This window comes from Suricata suricatta, chromosome 11, assembly GCF_006229205.1.
Source record: "Suricata suricatta isolate VVHF042 chromosome 11, meerkat_22Aug2017_6uvM2_HiC, whole genome shotgun sequence".
NCBI lineage: Eukaryota > Metazoa > Chordata > Mammalia > Carnivora > Herpestidae > Suricata > Suricata suricatta.
The window spans coordinates 68,584,302-68,601,121 of record NC_043710.1 but is presented as its reverse complement, the minus strand read 5'-3'; the positions used below and the strand labels follow the sequence as shown (position 1 = coordinate 68,601,121).

Below are 16,820 nucleotides of genomic sequence, written 5' to 3'. Positions count from 1 at the left end.
GTTTCTCTTCACTGCCAAGTGTCTCAAAATGTTGTCTATAAATATATTGTCTTCATTCTTTTACTCCCATTCACATATAATCCTATCCCATCTTACTTTACTATTCACATAATTAATATACAAAAGAAATTAAAAGCATCTTGTTATGACGGTTTCCATGACAGCACATTGTCTTGGTTTCTTCTTCATTGTCTATGTCACCTTTTCCTTCTCAATTAATGCATAAGTATTTGAATTCTTTTGGATATAATCACATCCTACAACTTCATCTCTTACTGTTGCTGTCCATATTCTAATGGTCTCAATAGTTCCAATTTAGATTTCTATTCTCTGAGCCAGAACGTCCTTGTTCATTTTTCTGTTTGGCATTACTACTTAGGTGTTTCAAAGATATTTAAAAATAAATTCTAAAACTTGATCTGCTTTTTCCTAAATTTTGCTCCCTTTCAGTTTAGTCTATCTCAATTATTTTAACACAAATATATAGATTAGAGTTATAGGAGGGCAGACATCTCGTAACTTTTGATTCTAAGTCTCAGCAACCTATAGTATAGAACGAAGGATGGGGTTCAGAGCTGTTGTACTTGACGTATGTGACAGTTATAACTCTCATGTATTCTTCTTTCATTATTTGATTCATTTGATTTTAAGATCAAATTCCTTTTCATAGCCTTTTTCTTGTAGCCAGTAGAAAAATTCACCAATATAGTATACTGTTCTGATACTGCTTGGTACATGTTTTTCTGACCATATTCAGTAGTCCTGGTTAGTATTTCCATAAATAATATTTTATATATATAGTTCAAATTCTAAGTTTTCTTCTGCTGAACTCACTACTGGAATATTGCTCAAATATTGCTTATGTAATCCATGCCTTGAGTAATGCCTAAAGTGATTTTGCTAAATGAGATCCTTCTAGTACTTTCAATAATAAAACACTCTGAATGAGATATAATAATGTCCTATCTCACACTGAATGCTGTGCTCTCTGGGTCATGCCGTAGAAAGGCTTCAAGGTAGGATTTGAAATAATTAGCCCAAACTTGTAAACCTGTTTGTTAGCAAAAGTTTTCACAGCAGAGGCATTCATACTCATGAAGGCATGATGAAGTTACATGATAGATGATAATAATGTTTTAGGTACTCTAATCCTTTAGCTTTAAAATCTTTCCATTAATAATACCTCTAGCATTCCAAACATCTAGATCTCTGTTCTATGGGCCTATTTTGGAATATTCCTTGGGTCACTTAACTTCCTTCTTTTCATTGAACAAAAATACGTACTGCATATACATTGTTTCTGTTGTGAGGATATAAATGCCTACTTTCAAGAACTTTATTATCTAGTAGCAGGAGACAAACATAAATGAGTGCAATACAGAGTTTTACATTGCTATACTTATTGCACAGATGGCTATAATGGGGGAAAAGACTTTTTTAAAAAGAGAAACATCTTTATGAGAGATATTAACGCAGTGAAAAGAAGCCTTTGTCTCTCTGGCTTTTCTCCCTCCTAGTAGTTTTAGTTAACCACTGGTTTAACTAAGACACAGCCCCCTCAACCAGGGCATCTTTGGCTAAGAGCCTATGATGAACGTTTATGGCCCCATGATAGAGCAGGAAGTGGTGATTGGACATTGACTTGTTGATCCCATTCACACATACTCTCAGAGATGCTCTCATGCCAGGCAGTAACTCCTATGAGAAATGGCAGTGTTCTCCTTCACTAGTAATTGTCAACACCACCACCAACAAAAAATATTGTTAATAGCAGCAGGATATTCCTAGTAAAAGCCAATTGGAATACAGTTTTAAATCATGGTTTATATTGAGAATCTTCATTTCCTTTTTGGAAATGATAATTGGGGCCAACTAAAAGGGAAAAAGTATTTTAATGTGGAACATCAAGCTCAATATTTTTAAAAGTGAATTATAATTTCCTAAAGTGAGTACTTTTTTAAATAGTAGCTTTTACATTTTTAAGCATCCACTTGATGATCATATTTGAATAAATAAATTTACTTTTCTAAAATTTTACACTTGGGGTACCTGGATGGCTCAGTTGGTTAACCGTCTGATTTCAGTTCAGGCCATGATCTCTTGGTTCGTTGGTTCAAGCCGCATATTGGGCTCTGTGCTGACAGCTAGCTCAGACCTTGGAGCCTGTCCTCAGATTGTGTGTGTGTGTCTCTTTCTCTGACACTCCCCTGCTCACTCGCTGGCACTCTCTCTCAAAAACAAATTTAAAAAATTAAAATTTTACTCTTTACCTATCTTTCTGTACTAACTTTTCTGTTTAAGAACCTGAGTACCTATTATGTACTGATATGTTTAAATGAATACTACCCTCAGGGGGTTTACAGATATATAATATACCCAATAGTGTAAGTAAATATATACAGCATGTAACATATAAATATATGCACATAACATAGAATACAGAATATATATTTTGAATTGAGTATAATACCTAATTAGCACCATAACTTATCACCTAACTCAAGAAAATCTCTTTAGATATACCACATTAAAACATAGTATATGAAGCGGGTTATATTTTCCTAAGTAAAAATGTTAATATCTTGCAATGTATTTTTAATAAAATTCTCAGTATCAAAAAAATCATCAGTGTGATCAGTCATGTCATAAATGTAAAGGAACCACAATTATAAACTTCTCTAACAATTACAAGTAACAAAAATTATTCTATTCAGTATTATAAAATAGATTAATAGGCTAAAATGTTTAAATATCTAGAGTCTACCATGTGCTTGCTATTAATATATGTGCTTAGTTAATTCATTAATATTTATTGAATGAATAACTAGGTTACACTATTTCCTATAGGCATAGTCGAGTAGGTCAGCTTATTTCCACAAGTATATGCTGGGCAGTGTTATGGAGATATGGTCTGTACCCTAAATAAATATACCGTCTGGACAGTTGAGATGGGCCTGAAGGAATGGGTAAAATTTCAACATAGAGACATGAGGAAAGGGTATTCCAGGTCGAAAGAACATCATGAACAAAAATAATTAAGTGAGAATGTGTTGGGCATCCAAGGACATATAGAAGAACATGGTAAGAAATAAGACCCTTAAACATAATGTTTTGTAAGGTTTTGAATAAATGGAAGATAGAAGATGGCAAAAGGTTATGTTACCATGTAAGCTTCTATGGAAGGAATAGTGATGGAATGATTATGGTGGGAGACGTAGGAGTACAATGGGAAAAAATGTTAAAGAGAAGAAAAGTATTTGAGTCTTTTTAGTATAATTCTAGTAATTTAATTTAGATTCTTAATGGTCGTTTCCCCTAACACACACAAAATTTATAAACTTGAGCCATATCTCACAGTCTAGTGTGCCAGAAAAGTCTCTCATTTTCTAGATATATCCTATCTCTATTGCCATACTTCATTACCTTAATATGAAAGTATGTTTAAGCCTCAGTAACACAGTGGTTACTGATACAGATTGGTACCATCTGAAAGAGTAGTTATCTTTGATTGTACATTATATACTAAAGGATTATTCAGTGCCTTTAAACGTAAAGTGCAAATAAATAATATCTCTTAGGTTAGAAGAAAGATTTAAACTTACTCTTTAGCCAGTCTTGTCTACAATGCACTTTGTAGGATACTTCCATCTGACACAATATAGTTCAAATAGTACCAGTAAAAGCAACTCTTTAAAATTTCCATATCTACTTTTCAATTTCAAGAACTTTAAATTGTTATTAAATTTTTTTCATTCAAACTTGTACTTTATATTTTTTAAAATCTAATAGTACGGAAGAGTACAAGGTGCATTTTACAATTCTTTTTCTGTTTTTTACCTTCATATTTCTGAGTAGGAATATATGCTTTTATTAATGCCTACTTTTTAATTTATGGACAATATACATCTCTTAATTCATGTATCGTCCCTTAATGTAATTATATTATTAGATTAGTCTCTTATTTTTAAGTTCAAATAATTCTCTTAATCATCTGTCTTTCATTTTCTGTATATCTTGACTTCCAAATTAATGTGTGAAGGATTTTAACACCCCAGCGAACCCCGTTTCTACCACTCAACCTATCATCTTTTTCTTTAATTTTTTTGTAAAGATTGATAAAAGTTATTTCTGTTGCATAATGAGTTTTTTCCTTTGTCTATTTGTGGATTCATAAAGTTGAAAATCAGTAATAGGCATTTGCATTATTGAAACTATAAATAGTGCAAGCTAAGAGTTGTGTAAAGCTATGATTACATCTTTTCTCCTAATTCCGAATCACCAAGACCTCTGCTTCTTAAAAGAATGTCTGATTGATTCCTTTCTGCTTTTACCAGCTGTTTAAAATGAAGTCACAGCCACTTTCATGTTGCTTACCATATCTTCCTTTATCACTTTTATTTCCCTGTTGGAAATATAAATCTTTATTTCCTTAGCTCTTTCTCACTCTATGCATTGTTTAAAATCTATATCATTTCCTATAATAAGCTTATGAACTTTTTAATAGTTTCTCCTTTATCTTTATTTATTTTTTAAATATTTCTCTTCTGAGAGAGAGAGAGAGAGAGAGAGAGAGAGAGAGAGAGAGAGGGTATGTGCCCATATGAGCTGGGGAGGGAGGGAGAGGGAGGGAGGGAGAGAGAAAGGGAGAGGGGGAGGGAGAGGGGGAGGGAGAGAGAGAGAGAGGGAGAGAGGGAGAGAATGAGAGAGAAAGAAAGAATCCCAAGCGGGCTCCATGCTGTCACCGCAGAGCCCAACACAGGGCTCTATTCCATGAACTGTGAGATCATGGCCAGGCCCAAGATTAAGAGTTGATGCTTAACCAACCAAGCCACCCAGGTGTTCCTCTCTTTTATCTTTAAATGTGTAATTTCAGAATACAGTCTTTATATCAATTACAGAAAATCTCAATATTTTAGGTCTCCAAATTTTATTGAAGAACATGGGATACATACATACTCCCATTTTTAATTTCTAAATTACCATGGCTTTCCTTTATTAAATCAAGTTCTGCAGAATTTTCATGTCACACATATTTTGAAACTGTTTTGTATTTTAGTTTTAGAGAATACTCCTTGGGTTTTTCTCTGAGAAAATCATATTTCCCCAACTAATTTAAGTTAATTCTTTAATACAGTGTTCAGTATTAATGCCATTTGCTCCATTCTTTGTTTTAAATGCACCAGGAGAGAGCAATTTAACTATACCTAGAACATTCTATAATTCTAATAGTTGTAATTAATTGGGTTCAGGCTACCTATTACATATGTTATATATTTAATATATTATTTTATAATATACATTGTAATATGTATAATTTTTATTACTTGTTATATACCATATTGTGTAATAACAATTATATAATTATAAAATATAACAATTATAAGCATTTCTCATAATGTTTAAACTATATGTAATGTTTAACATGTATAATATACAAAATACCCATATATTAGGCAGAGTTTCCTGATTTTCAGGTGAAAAAGCTAGATTTAAAGAGACTATCAAAGCTGAATTAGGCCTCAGATCTCTCTAATAACAAGGTTCTCTCCCTATTACAAGCTACTTCCACCTGATTTACTGTATAAGCAAAAACAGTGTTAAAGTTGTTGCAAGAAGCGCCAAAGATTTTGAGTTTAATCAGGTATTTTTTTCTTGTTTAACTGTGAATATATTGAGAATTTTTATTATTGCCAACACAATCCCTGAGTACCTAATTTCAAATTATTTATCTAAGTACCCCAGCATTAATGATAGTATTAAGTGCAGGATAAAATATATGTGGCTAAAAATAAACCAGAGAATAATACATTACTCAGATTAGTGTAAAACTAGTAATTAAGGCCCTTGGGAACATTTTTCCAAGAGGGTCCTTTAAACTTTGTTAATTGCAAAATAGCTACATTGCCCACTTGCCATCATCATGGAGATTTCTTGTTATTTTATTTCTGGAGAAAAAGGGATGACGCAGCTGTCCCATTAGGATTTTTGGGTGGGACTTAAGCTGTCCTGCTCTGCTTTGCCCTTTACAGTTTGTTCATGAAGCTAAAACTACACAAAAACCACCCTCAATGTCTGAGGATCTCATTCGCAGCAAAATACCTGTACTATAGGAGAACATAGGGTTGGAAATGAGAAGATATATGTTTAAACCAAGACTCTGCCACCTACTTGCTAAGTGTGAACTTCAATTTTATCAGTTGTGAGTAGAAGATAATATTATCTCTATCACAGAATTGATATAAGGAGCAGTGAGCTATAATCTTCATGAACAGACTTCAAAAATCAAAATGTTATACAGGTATACTTAGTTATAAGTTATCTCTACTATACTCATATAGTGAAGCCAATACAATTGAGTGCTTTGTGCTTCCTTACTCATCTGAGGTCTCCTCATGGTGGAATTCCAGTCCTAGGTCTAGTTGATTGTTAGGCTAGTTACATCCTTATCTGCCCTACAGCTTGGTTGTCTTGTAATAGGCTCCTGTGTTCTTAAAATCTTTCCCCCTTACCTACCTAATCTTTTGGAAACTCAGAAAATGAGCCTGATATGATATATAAAGCTTAAAATGCTCTAAAACTATCTAAAATTGAAGTATCATGACCTTTATATCATAAAAAGAAATGTAGATATAATTGGGCTTCTGAGTCTTCCAAAAGTCAGCCACAGATGAGTGGAGGGAGCAGAATCCACACTCTTAGATCTGAGAATTCAGTGCAGCCTTCCACCTACTGGATGTGTAACTCTGAATAAGTGTAAACCTAACTGTCTCATCTGTTCTCTTATCTGCAGAATGGAGATTATAATGTATACCTCAGTATATTGTCATGAGAGTTAAATGAGATCACATATATAAAGGTCTTGGTACACTTCCTGGCATATAGTTGTCAGTATTGATCAACACTTTCCACTAATTTAAAGGACCACCATCAGTCCTTGGCCCCCTATTTTTTAGAGAACTTTGGAATTTTTACCCTAAATTACTGACTTCCCTGTGATTATATTGAATGAAACATTAAATATTTTTCATAAGCTTATACATTTATCTGTAATAAGACTAAAATCTCAATGATCTGGAATTTTTGGTTGAGATAAGCCACAAATTCATATGATTGCTAATAGAATATAATATGCATAATATTCTATAAAATACAATACTCCACAGCATATAATACTCTATAATATCTATACTATATTTAGTATATGTATTATGTGTTTAAATATAAGAATCTGACCTTGTGGGATGACATGGCCATATAATGAGAAGCAAAGGGAAGTGAGATAGAACAAAAAAATACGGCAGATAAAAGTCTTCCATCATCACACTAGAATATGAACTTTTTAAGTCAAGGGGGGACTGAATTGCTTTTGTTTGTGCTTTTTATACTATTCTTTTTCTCAGTGGAAAAAAAAGTTTAAAGTTCAATGCATGTGATGTAGTTTCATTGTAAATTGCCTAAAATGAACAAGTCAGTGAGAGAGCAAAAACTTATTTAGGTCTTCAGACTCCAAGTTCAGCACTACCAAGTGACCTTCATGCTCCCAGCACTTCGCACTCTAATTGGACTCAGTGCATCTAGCACTCATTCACTACATCTCTACTTATCTCTTTTCACACAGGCAACTATGGAGAAAGTGGGATGGAGGCTTTCAAAGATATGTCAGCCAAGGAAGGAATTTGCATCGCTCACTCTTACAAAATCTACAGCAACGCAGGGGAGCAGAGTTTCGATAAGCTGCTGAAGAAGCTCAGGAGTCACTTGCCCAAAGCCCGGGTGGTGGCCTGCTTCTGTGAAGGCATGACTGTGAGAGGTCTGCTGATGGCCATGAGACGCCTGGGTCTAGCAGGAGAATTTTTGCTTCTGGGCAGGTAAGTGGCAATGAGAAAATTCACATGAAGGTAATACTAGGAATTTGGCAGCATCAAAGGGTATCTTTTGGTGCATAAGGACAGATGCTTTGGAAACAATCTCTGGAGTAGAAGTAGAACTTAAATATCATAAAACAGCAGAGCCTGGAGATTATCATGGAAAATAAGTAGATATGCCATGCGCTGATTAATGATGATGACAGAAATCAACACATGAAGATAATGATTACTTAAGTCTTAAAAAATGACTGTGAGGAAATGAGATGGGCCCTTAGAGACTTGGATAATTTTATCATTCCCTCAGAAAATAAACATTTTCATACTTTTTTTGCTTTTGCTTTTGAAATTGATTTTGAAAATAGCTATATAAACTTGTTTTTATAATAGAGAATCATAGAATTTTGAGTTTGAAAGTGAGGAATTGCTTCAGTGCTAATTTTTAAAAGCATTGGAAATTGATTCATTATTTTACATTACAAAAGTGTTATTACATTACCTGATCATCTACAATGTTACCAGACAAGTTTCTAAAACATTAACTTTTACATGATTGACTTTAATTATCTGGATAATTCACTTGATTGGCAGAACTCAGCTCGTTCCCTGTTGATGCTATTGAATCAGTATGTTAAGAGTTTTTTAGAGAAACAGAAATAGTGGTGTGTGTGTGTATGTGTATAGAGAGAGACAGAGAGAACTAGAACCAATGGTATAATTCTGGTCTGAAAGCTGACTGGCTTGGGACTCAAGAAGAACCAATGTGTGGGTTCAGTTCTGAAGGCCAGAAAAGACCAATGTTTCAACTCAAGCAGTCATGCAGGAAGAGTTCCCTCTTATTTGGTCTTTTTTATTCTACTCAGGTCTTCAATAGATTGGATGAGGCCCACCCACATTAGGGAGATCAATCTTCACTTAATCTATTGATACAAATGTTAATCTCATCTGGAAATACCCTCATAGACACACCCAGAATAATGTTTAGCTAAATATCTGGGCACCCCATAACCCAGTAAAATGTCACATGACATTAGCCATCAGAGTTTGTAAAATGACTCCATAGTTTGAACTTGTGAATGCAGTTGACTATTCTATAAACTTAAAAAGTTTTGTTATTGCATATCTTGTCTTAGTAGGCAGTCAATTTAAAAAAAAAAATAGAGAGAAAACCTTCAGAACCATTGCATCTTTCTCAGTAGTTCTGTCCAAAATAGAAAGCTAATAACTTGTTATTAACTTTTGATGGCTCGTTAAAGAAAGCATGCTTCCTTTATTTTCTAAATGCTTTACTGACCTTCTGTGATCAGACTTGGCTCCTGCTTTGCTATATTTTATGACAGCCACTTTATGTACCTAAAGCTTTTCTGTCTGACCTGATGGCAGTAGATTGATGGGACTATTTTAGTATGAGGCCAACTATCCTTCATAAAAATGATATTGAGTGAGATTTCTTTTTCACTGATGTCATACATTTCATCTAAAATCATCCCTCGTTGGCAAGAGCGATGCACCAGTTATTTTCATACAACTCAGGAACACTCTTCACTGCCAGTATTAAATTCTAAAGTGCACTGTTACCATTGGGGTAAAAAGAATAGGAAATAAAGAAGCTCGCTTTAAACCATCCTGTTTTTCTGATAGGGTATAAGAGATTCTGAAGCTCCTATCTGCTACTTTGTCAATGTTAATAAGACAAATCAGCAGTATTTGTTTTTTAGCTATATGATTTTCCAACAAGTGAGTGGTTTTTTAAATCACATGTACACAAGGAAAATAGGTAGGTATTCACTATACTTGCCATATTCCATCTATATTTCTATTGCCAACAGCACCAAAAGGCCAATTTCTATATTATATATATATATATTGTGTAGCTCAAACGTACAACCCCAAGATCAACAGCTGCACCCTCTACTGACTGAGCCAACCAGGTGCCCTATTTTATATATTTAAAATTTTATTTTGTATCTGCTGTTTATTAGAAGTTCTCCCCATATCATTTAATTCATAGAATAAAAGATGCATAACCTTTAGATTTCTCCTTATTAATTAGCTAATAATAATTCAACATTTGCTTGAGCACCCATTCATTTCATCATAGAGAAGTTTTGCTAGAAAAGCCATTCTTACTTAAGACTTAAAAATAGGTTCCTATAGTTTCCACGTCTTGGCTCATATTATTTTCTTTGAAAGTAACATGTGATAGTCTTTCAGATATTTGATAACAGTACTATAGTCAGTCTCCTTCATCTTCCCTTTAAAACATTCCTACTTCTTCCCTTTCTACTTCTTTGTGGTGAAATGCCACTCTAGGTATTAATAAAAACATTTGTCAATTCTATTTGTGGGTTAATTTATAAACTGTTTTGTGCCAATTACTACTCTAGCTCTGTACATGCATTGCTTCATTCATTCATTTGCTAGATATTGAGTGGTTAGTATATGTTAAGATGCTTGGAATACACTGATGTATATAAAGAAACTATCTTAAATAATTCAAATTTAAGTTAGCCTTTTTATTTTAATGCTCTCCCCCTAAAAATTCAGTTCACTCTATAACTCCTATAGTTGACACACAATGTTACATAGTTTCAAGTATACAATTTAGTGATTCAACATCTCTATACGTTATGCTATACTCACCACAAATGTATTACTCTTTGTAATTTGAGATTATTTTGTTTTCCTATATTATATCCTCCTAGTGTCCCAGTATGCTCTTTCCTTCCCCTACTCAACTCAGACCTGGTTGGATGGTTCTTAAAAATTAGAAGTAAAGGCGATAAGAAAGGAATCTATATTCACAGCCTCCTAGAGAGTCCCATTTAGTTATAAATATGTCTGTTTGCCTTGGGACAAACAAGTCACTCAACTAAAATGCATGGCAGGACTAGTAAGATAACTCTACTGCTGCTGAGACTTCATCCATTAACATATCTCACCATCTGTGATATACATCAGAAGGGTGTTAGAGTGATATAGACTTGGCCACTGGGTCTTCTCATTTGAGCTCAGGGTAATTCTTGTCTCATTGCCAATAAAAATGTCCTGTCCAGGTCCCTGAAATATTCTTGCTAAACATTTTGGTCCTGACAGCAGAATGGAATCAATAACATGAACAGTAAGGACATTTCTAAAGGTACTTATCTAGAGTGGATACAGTGTTCTGGCTTTTGACCTGGGAAAATATCTTTGAGGTATATTATTTACAAGTTATAAACTTAAATCTGAACTTGGAAACAAGGACCGACTTTTAGCAAATTAACTACTTCAAGATTGGTTTTTATCTTTTCTATAATTAACTAACACTCCTTATCTATTTGAATTAAGAATCTCAGTCCTTCAATATGCTGATTGTTACCAGGCTGCAAGAGGAAATGTACTTAAATTTCAAAGCTATTTGGGAATTATAACCAGTATTTCTTATCAGGAGATCAATATTTTTCAAAATGGAAAGGACAAGAGCTTATTCTAATAGATATCTTTATGGCTAGAATTACAAACATTTGTTTTGCTAAAACTGACATTAGTCTTTATCTTTACATATCATGAGTATGCATTCTAAATTAAAGGCACTTCTGAAATAAGTATACTTGTCCTCCACTGAGCCATTCAGCATCATTTAATTGTACTGAGAAAAAACAAAACAAAACTTATTTTCATTAAGTTCCTGTTACATGTCAGGAGACAAGGAGAGAGAGGCAAAGAGAGTGGGGAAAAAAGGAGGAAATGGTGAGATGAGACAAAAGTGAGGATAGAGGGAAAGAGATTAATTTGATTAATTTAATGTTCTAAGCAATACTAAATATATTAAGTTTTAAATGCCTTTGAGGGGAAGAAATTGAGACTTAAAGAGGTTAAAGGACTGGAAAAGATCATACCAGTTTCTTATCCTAGTGGCCATTCTGACTATCACAAAGAGAGAAGTTTTAGCAACATAAATGTTTCTACACCTGTGATACATTCCATTTAATTTTGCTTTCTTTTTGCCTTTGTTATTCTAGGTTACCCTTTGAAAATTAGATAAAATTAATAAAATGCCTAGGAAATTGAGCTTTTTGTGATAAATGTATAGTGCAGATAAAGCTAGCCAAACTATGCTCTACTTTGCCTGGAGTTGTTTTCTGCTTCTGTACATTTGAGTTGGAGTGACCAGACTAATTGTGTGATGTTCTGTCTATAAAGAAGCAGTTGTTTAGATGCATCTGACTCAGACCATATGCAAAACTCTCTAAACCATGAGGGTTGAGCACAGAGGGTAAGAGGAGTATGGCTGAAAACATTTGGAGAGGAGCCTAGGAGACAATATATTCAGCATTGTAGTATTTCGACATTTATCCCATTACTGGAGAAGCCTTTCTGTGGGAGGAAGACTATGATAGATATGATATTTCCAAAGATAGCTTGGGTATAGATTATGGATTAGAAGAGATAGGATAGATACAGAAGAAACAATATCCCTAATAAAAATGATACCATCAAGGACTAAGCAGCAGATCAAGAGCTACTTATTAATTAAAATGTGCTTATTATGCATATGTCCAAAATCATCAAAATGTATACACTGAATATGTACACTTTTAAAATATGTTGTACAACTCAATACGTTGAAAAAAATCAGTAGGAGCTGTTGGGTATGTTGGGTATTGTAGAAAATGGGGAAGAAGTTAAGAGTGACTCCTAAGATTCTTTGTTTTAAAACAAGATTGGTGATGATAACTACGGAGATGAAGAGAGTTGGACAAGAATCAGGTGTGAAGTAAAGAGCAGATCATGAGTTCATATTTGGATAAACTGACCTAATGTGGATTTCAAATATAAATATAGCCAAGAAAACTGAAGTATATGTCAGTCTGAGCTCAAAAGAGATATATAGGCTGTAAATAAAAATGAGTGAAGCATCTGAGTAATTTACATTTATGAACAGAATGCATGAGTAGGTAAAATTGAAGTGGATAAAGTCTGAGAACTTAGCCTTCAAAGAACTCTCAAAATGTAATGACTGGAAAAAGAATGAACTATGTAAAGGCCATAGGGAGAAAGCAAATCCAGAGTGTGTTGTGTCATCCCAGCCAGTGAAGGAGAATGTTTAAAGGAGGGGCTACCCCTGTCAAATAATTCTAAATCAAGTGAAAATAGTGATAGGGACTTCAGATTTATTCAAGTAGAAGTAATGGGTGATTTAGCAAGAGATGGACAAATGGAGAAATCAAAGTGGATTGAGAATCAAGTAGCTAAATGTTAAGTAGGAGCTGGGAAAATGAACCCACGCATATAAGCCACTGTTTCGTGAGGTTCAACTAATAAGAAATGGAGAATGATAAAACTATCTCTTGAGGAAAAATGGGGTCAAGAGACAGGTTATTTAACATAGTAGTTTTTTTTCCCAAAAATGTAATTTATGATCATGAAAAAATAATTTTAACAGTGAACAAAACTATATAGTGAAAAGCACTTATATTTTTATATCTGTATCAGCAGAGAATATTAATAAATTATTTGGTAGTTGCTAATTTTATGGTAAAACTGACATCATAATTTAATTTGTATTTCTTTAATTATGAGATCCTATATTTTTCATTTGTGAATAAGTGATATGTATTTATATCTTCAGATTTCAGGGACTCAGTCAATTTTTTCCATTTATTTTTCCTTATTGATTTATACAAAAGTACTTTGTGAGTACTTTTGTATATTATAAATAAAGGAAAGTAGTTCATTGACACGTGAGGCAAATATTTTCCCTCTTGTTATTTAATTTTGACTTTGTGGCATTTTGGGTAATGCCAGCCTTTTTCTTTTATGAGTCATAAGGAGATGTAAACTGCATACACAGCTCAGTCAGAGAGATTTGGTTGTTTAGTTTTAGGATCCTGGTAGGATAGGGGTTTAATAAATGAGAGAGAACAATTAATTGTATAAAATCCCTACGATGTGGGAATCAGGGATTTAAAAGCATGGGTGGGTGGCACAAGCTGAGAAGGTCAACTCCAGAAGTGGAACAGATTTCTTTTTAATGAGTAGGTATGTTTAAAGGTTTGAAAACAGAAAATCACTTGATAGCCCCTCTTTTCTTCATCATTTTGGAGGCAAGGAGGGAATGTGTGTGTGTTACAGGGCTGAGGGTAGCAATGGATTGAGAAGTTGTCAGTAAAGGTTGAAGAACAGGGAAAACTACCCTGTTAATAAGTGATTTTTATATATTATCTTTGTTTTATATTATTCTATCTGTTATGAGAGAGAGAGAGAGAGATCTATACTATAGTGCAGACATACTCTTAAAATAACAGCAAATTTAACATTTGCATATGTACTGTCTCATCAAGTACTGTAATGTAATGAATTCTCACTCTTAGGGTTATTTTAATGGTTGATTAAACAACAGCCCTGTTCTCAAATTAAAAACCAATGGGAGCGAGTCATGGAGATTAAGGTATCTCAACTAATTAGAGACCAGGTCTTTGATCTGTGACCAAATGGATCTCCTAACATGATCCCTCAACCCCAGAGTCACACTGAGGGCTGGACAATAGCAGACTTTCCTGTTTTAGAAGATGGATGGGTTTCAGAATGACAACAGGAGCACTCAGATTCAGAGGCCAGACTGCTCCTCTTTTTAAAGAAGAGGTTAAGTCATACCTTCTCAATTCTCTCTCCACATCACCAGACAGGTCAGTCATTCATTCCCAGGAGAAGGTAGGGAGATGGTAAAGACAAGCTGTGTGTTTTCTCTTTGTGCTTTTTCCTCCTGAAGAGGGGAAATCTCTCTGGAATGCTCCTTTGTGAAATTTAAAGAGTGAGAAATATTCTTTCTCTCAAGTCCTTTCTGAAGTAGATAAAGAATATAAACTTGACTTTATAAATGAAGACTCTGAGCTCAGAGACATTATTTGTCTCATCAATATCACCATGCTTATTAGATGTGCAGCTGAAATAAATGAAACCAGTTGCATTGTAAGGTGCTGTGGATCTGATAGCTGAAAATGCCCAGAAGGAGAACAGAAGGACTTAATGTTATTGGACAGAGAAAGATTCCGATGTGAGGGATGAAAACAACAAATGATTTCAAAGGCCTCTTCTGGTACTTGGGCTTGGGCTTTAGAGGCACCTGTGTCTCAGAGGGTTCTGGTAGCTTTAAAGCAAATTGCACTTGCAAAATATATTGAAGTAAAATTTAAAATAATTGGATGATAATAATAGCTCTTCATGGAGTGTTTTTTGTGTAACAAGCCCTATTCTGAGTGGTTGATTTTCCTGTATTAATTTGTTGACTTTTCACAACAATCCTATTTGAAAGCTGTTATTATTAACCTTATTTTATTGCTGAGGCACAGAGAGAAAAGCAATTTGCTCTAGATCACACAGGCAGTAAATGACAGAGGAGGCATTAGAAGGTAGTCTATATCCTTAACCACTACGGTAAACTATTGAGACCTCTGATAATTCTTTATTTCAGTAATAAACTCAATTCTCATGGTATAAAAGATAAATTTATTTTATCTCTATTACTGAAATAGGCAATCTTCAATAAAGAAAAGGAAGCAATGAAAGATGATTGTGAAAAAGAGATCTCTCCTCCTCCTCCTGCTCCTCTTCTTTCTCCTTCCTCATAATATAAATAAAACCTGGAGCAGTCCGAATTCTGTAAACCAGAAGAATTCAATGATTAGATGGACCCTTCAGTCTGCATCACTGTGTTTCCATAGAAACAATCTGATGATATTTATTTTTTAGCAAATAGAAAAATATAAAGTTTCTTTATAATAATTATCAGACACCTGTGAAGAAACAAAGGCAAACATAAAATATTATTCTTTAGTGAAACCAGGTGAAATCCATTTGCTCTTCCCTTATTTTCTGGAAGGTGGATTTGGTGGAGTGAATATCTTATGTACAGGTTTCTGTTAGTTGGAGGATACTGGGATATCATACTAAAACAGTGTCTGGCTAACTAAGACCCATGGATCAAATCCACCTCCTGTTTTTGTAAATAAAATTGTATTGGACAAAAACACACTCATTTATACAATGTCTCTGGCTATTTTGGGGGCTACATTTATAGAGCTGACTAGTTGTAACTAAGACTATATGTCCCATAAAGCCTAAAATACTCTGTGGCCCTTTAAAAAAAAAAGTTTTCTGACCCCTCATCTAGAGGGTCCCCCCCCCCACCATCTGTTAAGATAGCTCTGCTTACATACATATGTATTAGGACTTGGAAGAATATTTACTCAGCAGCAGTCCTGGTTTGTACATAAACTCCACATTCTTTTTAATTCTTCTTGGGACATAGGATCAGACAGTCCTATGAATTTTGGTCAGAGTTAGAGGCACAGGTTTGGGTGCTGTTTATTGTGGAGAGTTGACCAAGAAGAACAAAGGAGGTTTTTGTTTTGTTTTGTTTTGTTTTGTTTTGTTTTGTTTTGTTTTGTCTTTAGCATTCTGGAGCACAGTGTTCAAAGCAGATGAAGTGTATAATGCATTTGAAATACCTCTTAAGGTGCTTGGGTGGTTCAGTTGGTTAAGTAAGCATCCAACTCTTGATTTCTGCTCAGGCCATGATCTCATGGTTGTGAGATTGAGCCCTGTGTCAGACTCTGTACTGGACATGGAGCCTGCTTGGGATTCATATTTATATTCTCTCTCTCTCTCTCTCTCTCTCTCTCTCTCTCTCTCTCTCTCTCTGTCTTTCTTTAAAAAAAAAGTATAAAGAAAAACAAATATTGGAATACCTCTTTATTCAATCCTGAGTGATTAAATTTTATCCAAAAATAAATGTACTGTTTAATAAAGAAGGCACCTTTTGTTGTAAATATTAGTCTTTCTAAAAAGGTTATTTTTACTCCTCTTGTTTGCTAAGTTGAACTGATGACATAGATACAAAAAAATTTATCCTTTCTCCTTTTTTTTCCATAATATTTTATTGTCAAATTGCTTTCCATACAACACCCAGTC

At 34.1% G+C, this 16,820-nt stretch overlaps 1 protein-coding gene across 3 annotated transcripts in view; it reads left to right on the top strand.

Annotated features, from left to right (window-relative positions):
- Positions 1-16,820, top strand: part of GRM5 (glutamate metabotropic receptor 5) — a 528,959-nt gene that overhangs the window by 196,115 nt on the left and 316,024 nt on the right. For all 3 annotated transcript variants that reach the window (XM_029915032.1, XM_029915033.1, XM_029915031.1), the window contains exon 3: positions 7,619-7,868. In XM_029915032.1, coding sequence (XP_029770892.1) covers positions 7,619-7,868 — 250 coding nt within the window. The remainder of the gene's footprint in view (positions 1-7,618; positions 7,869-16,820) is intronic.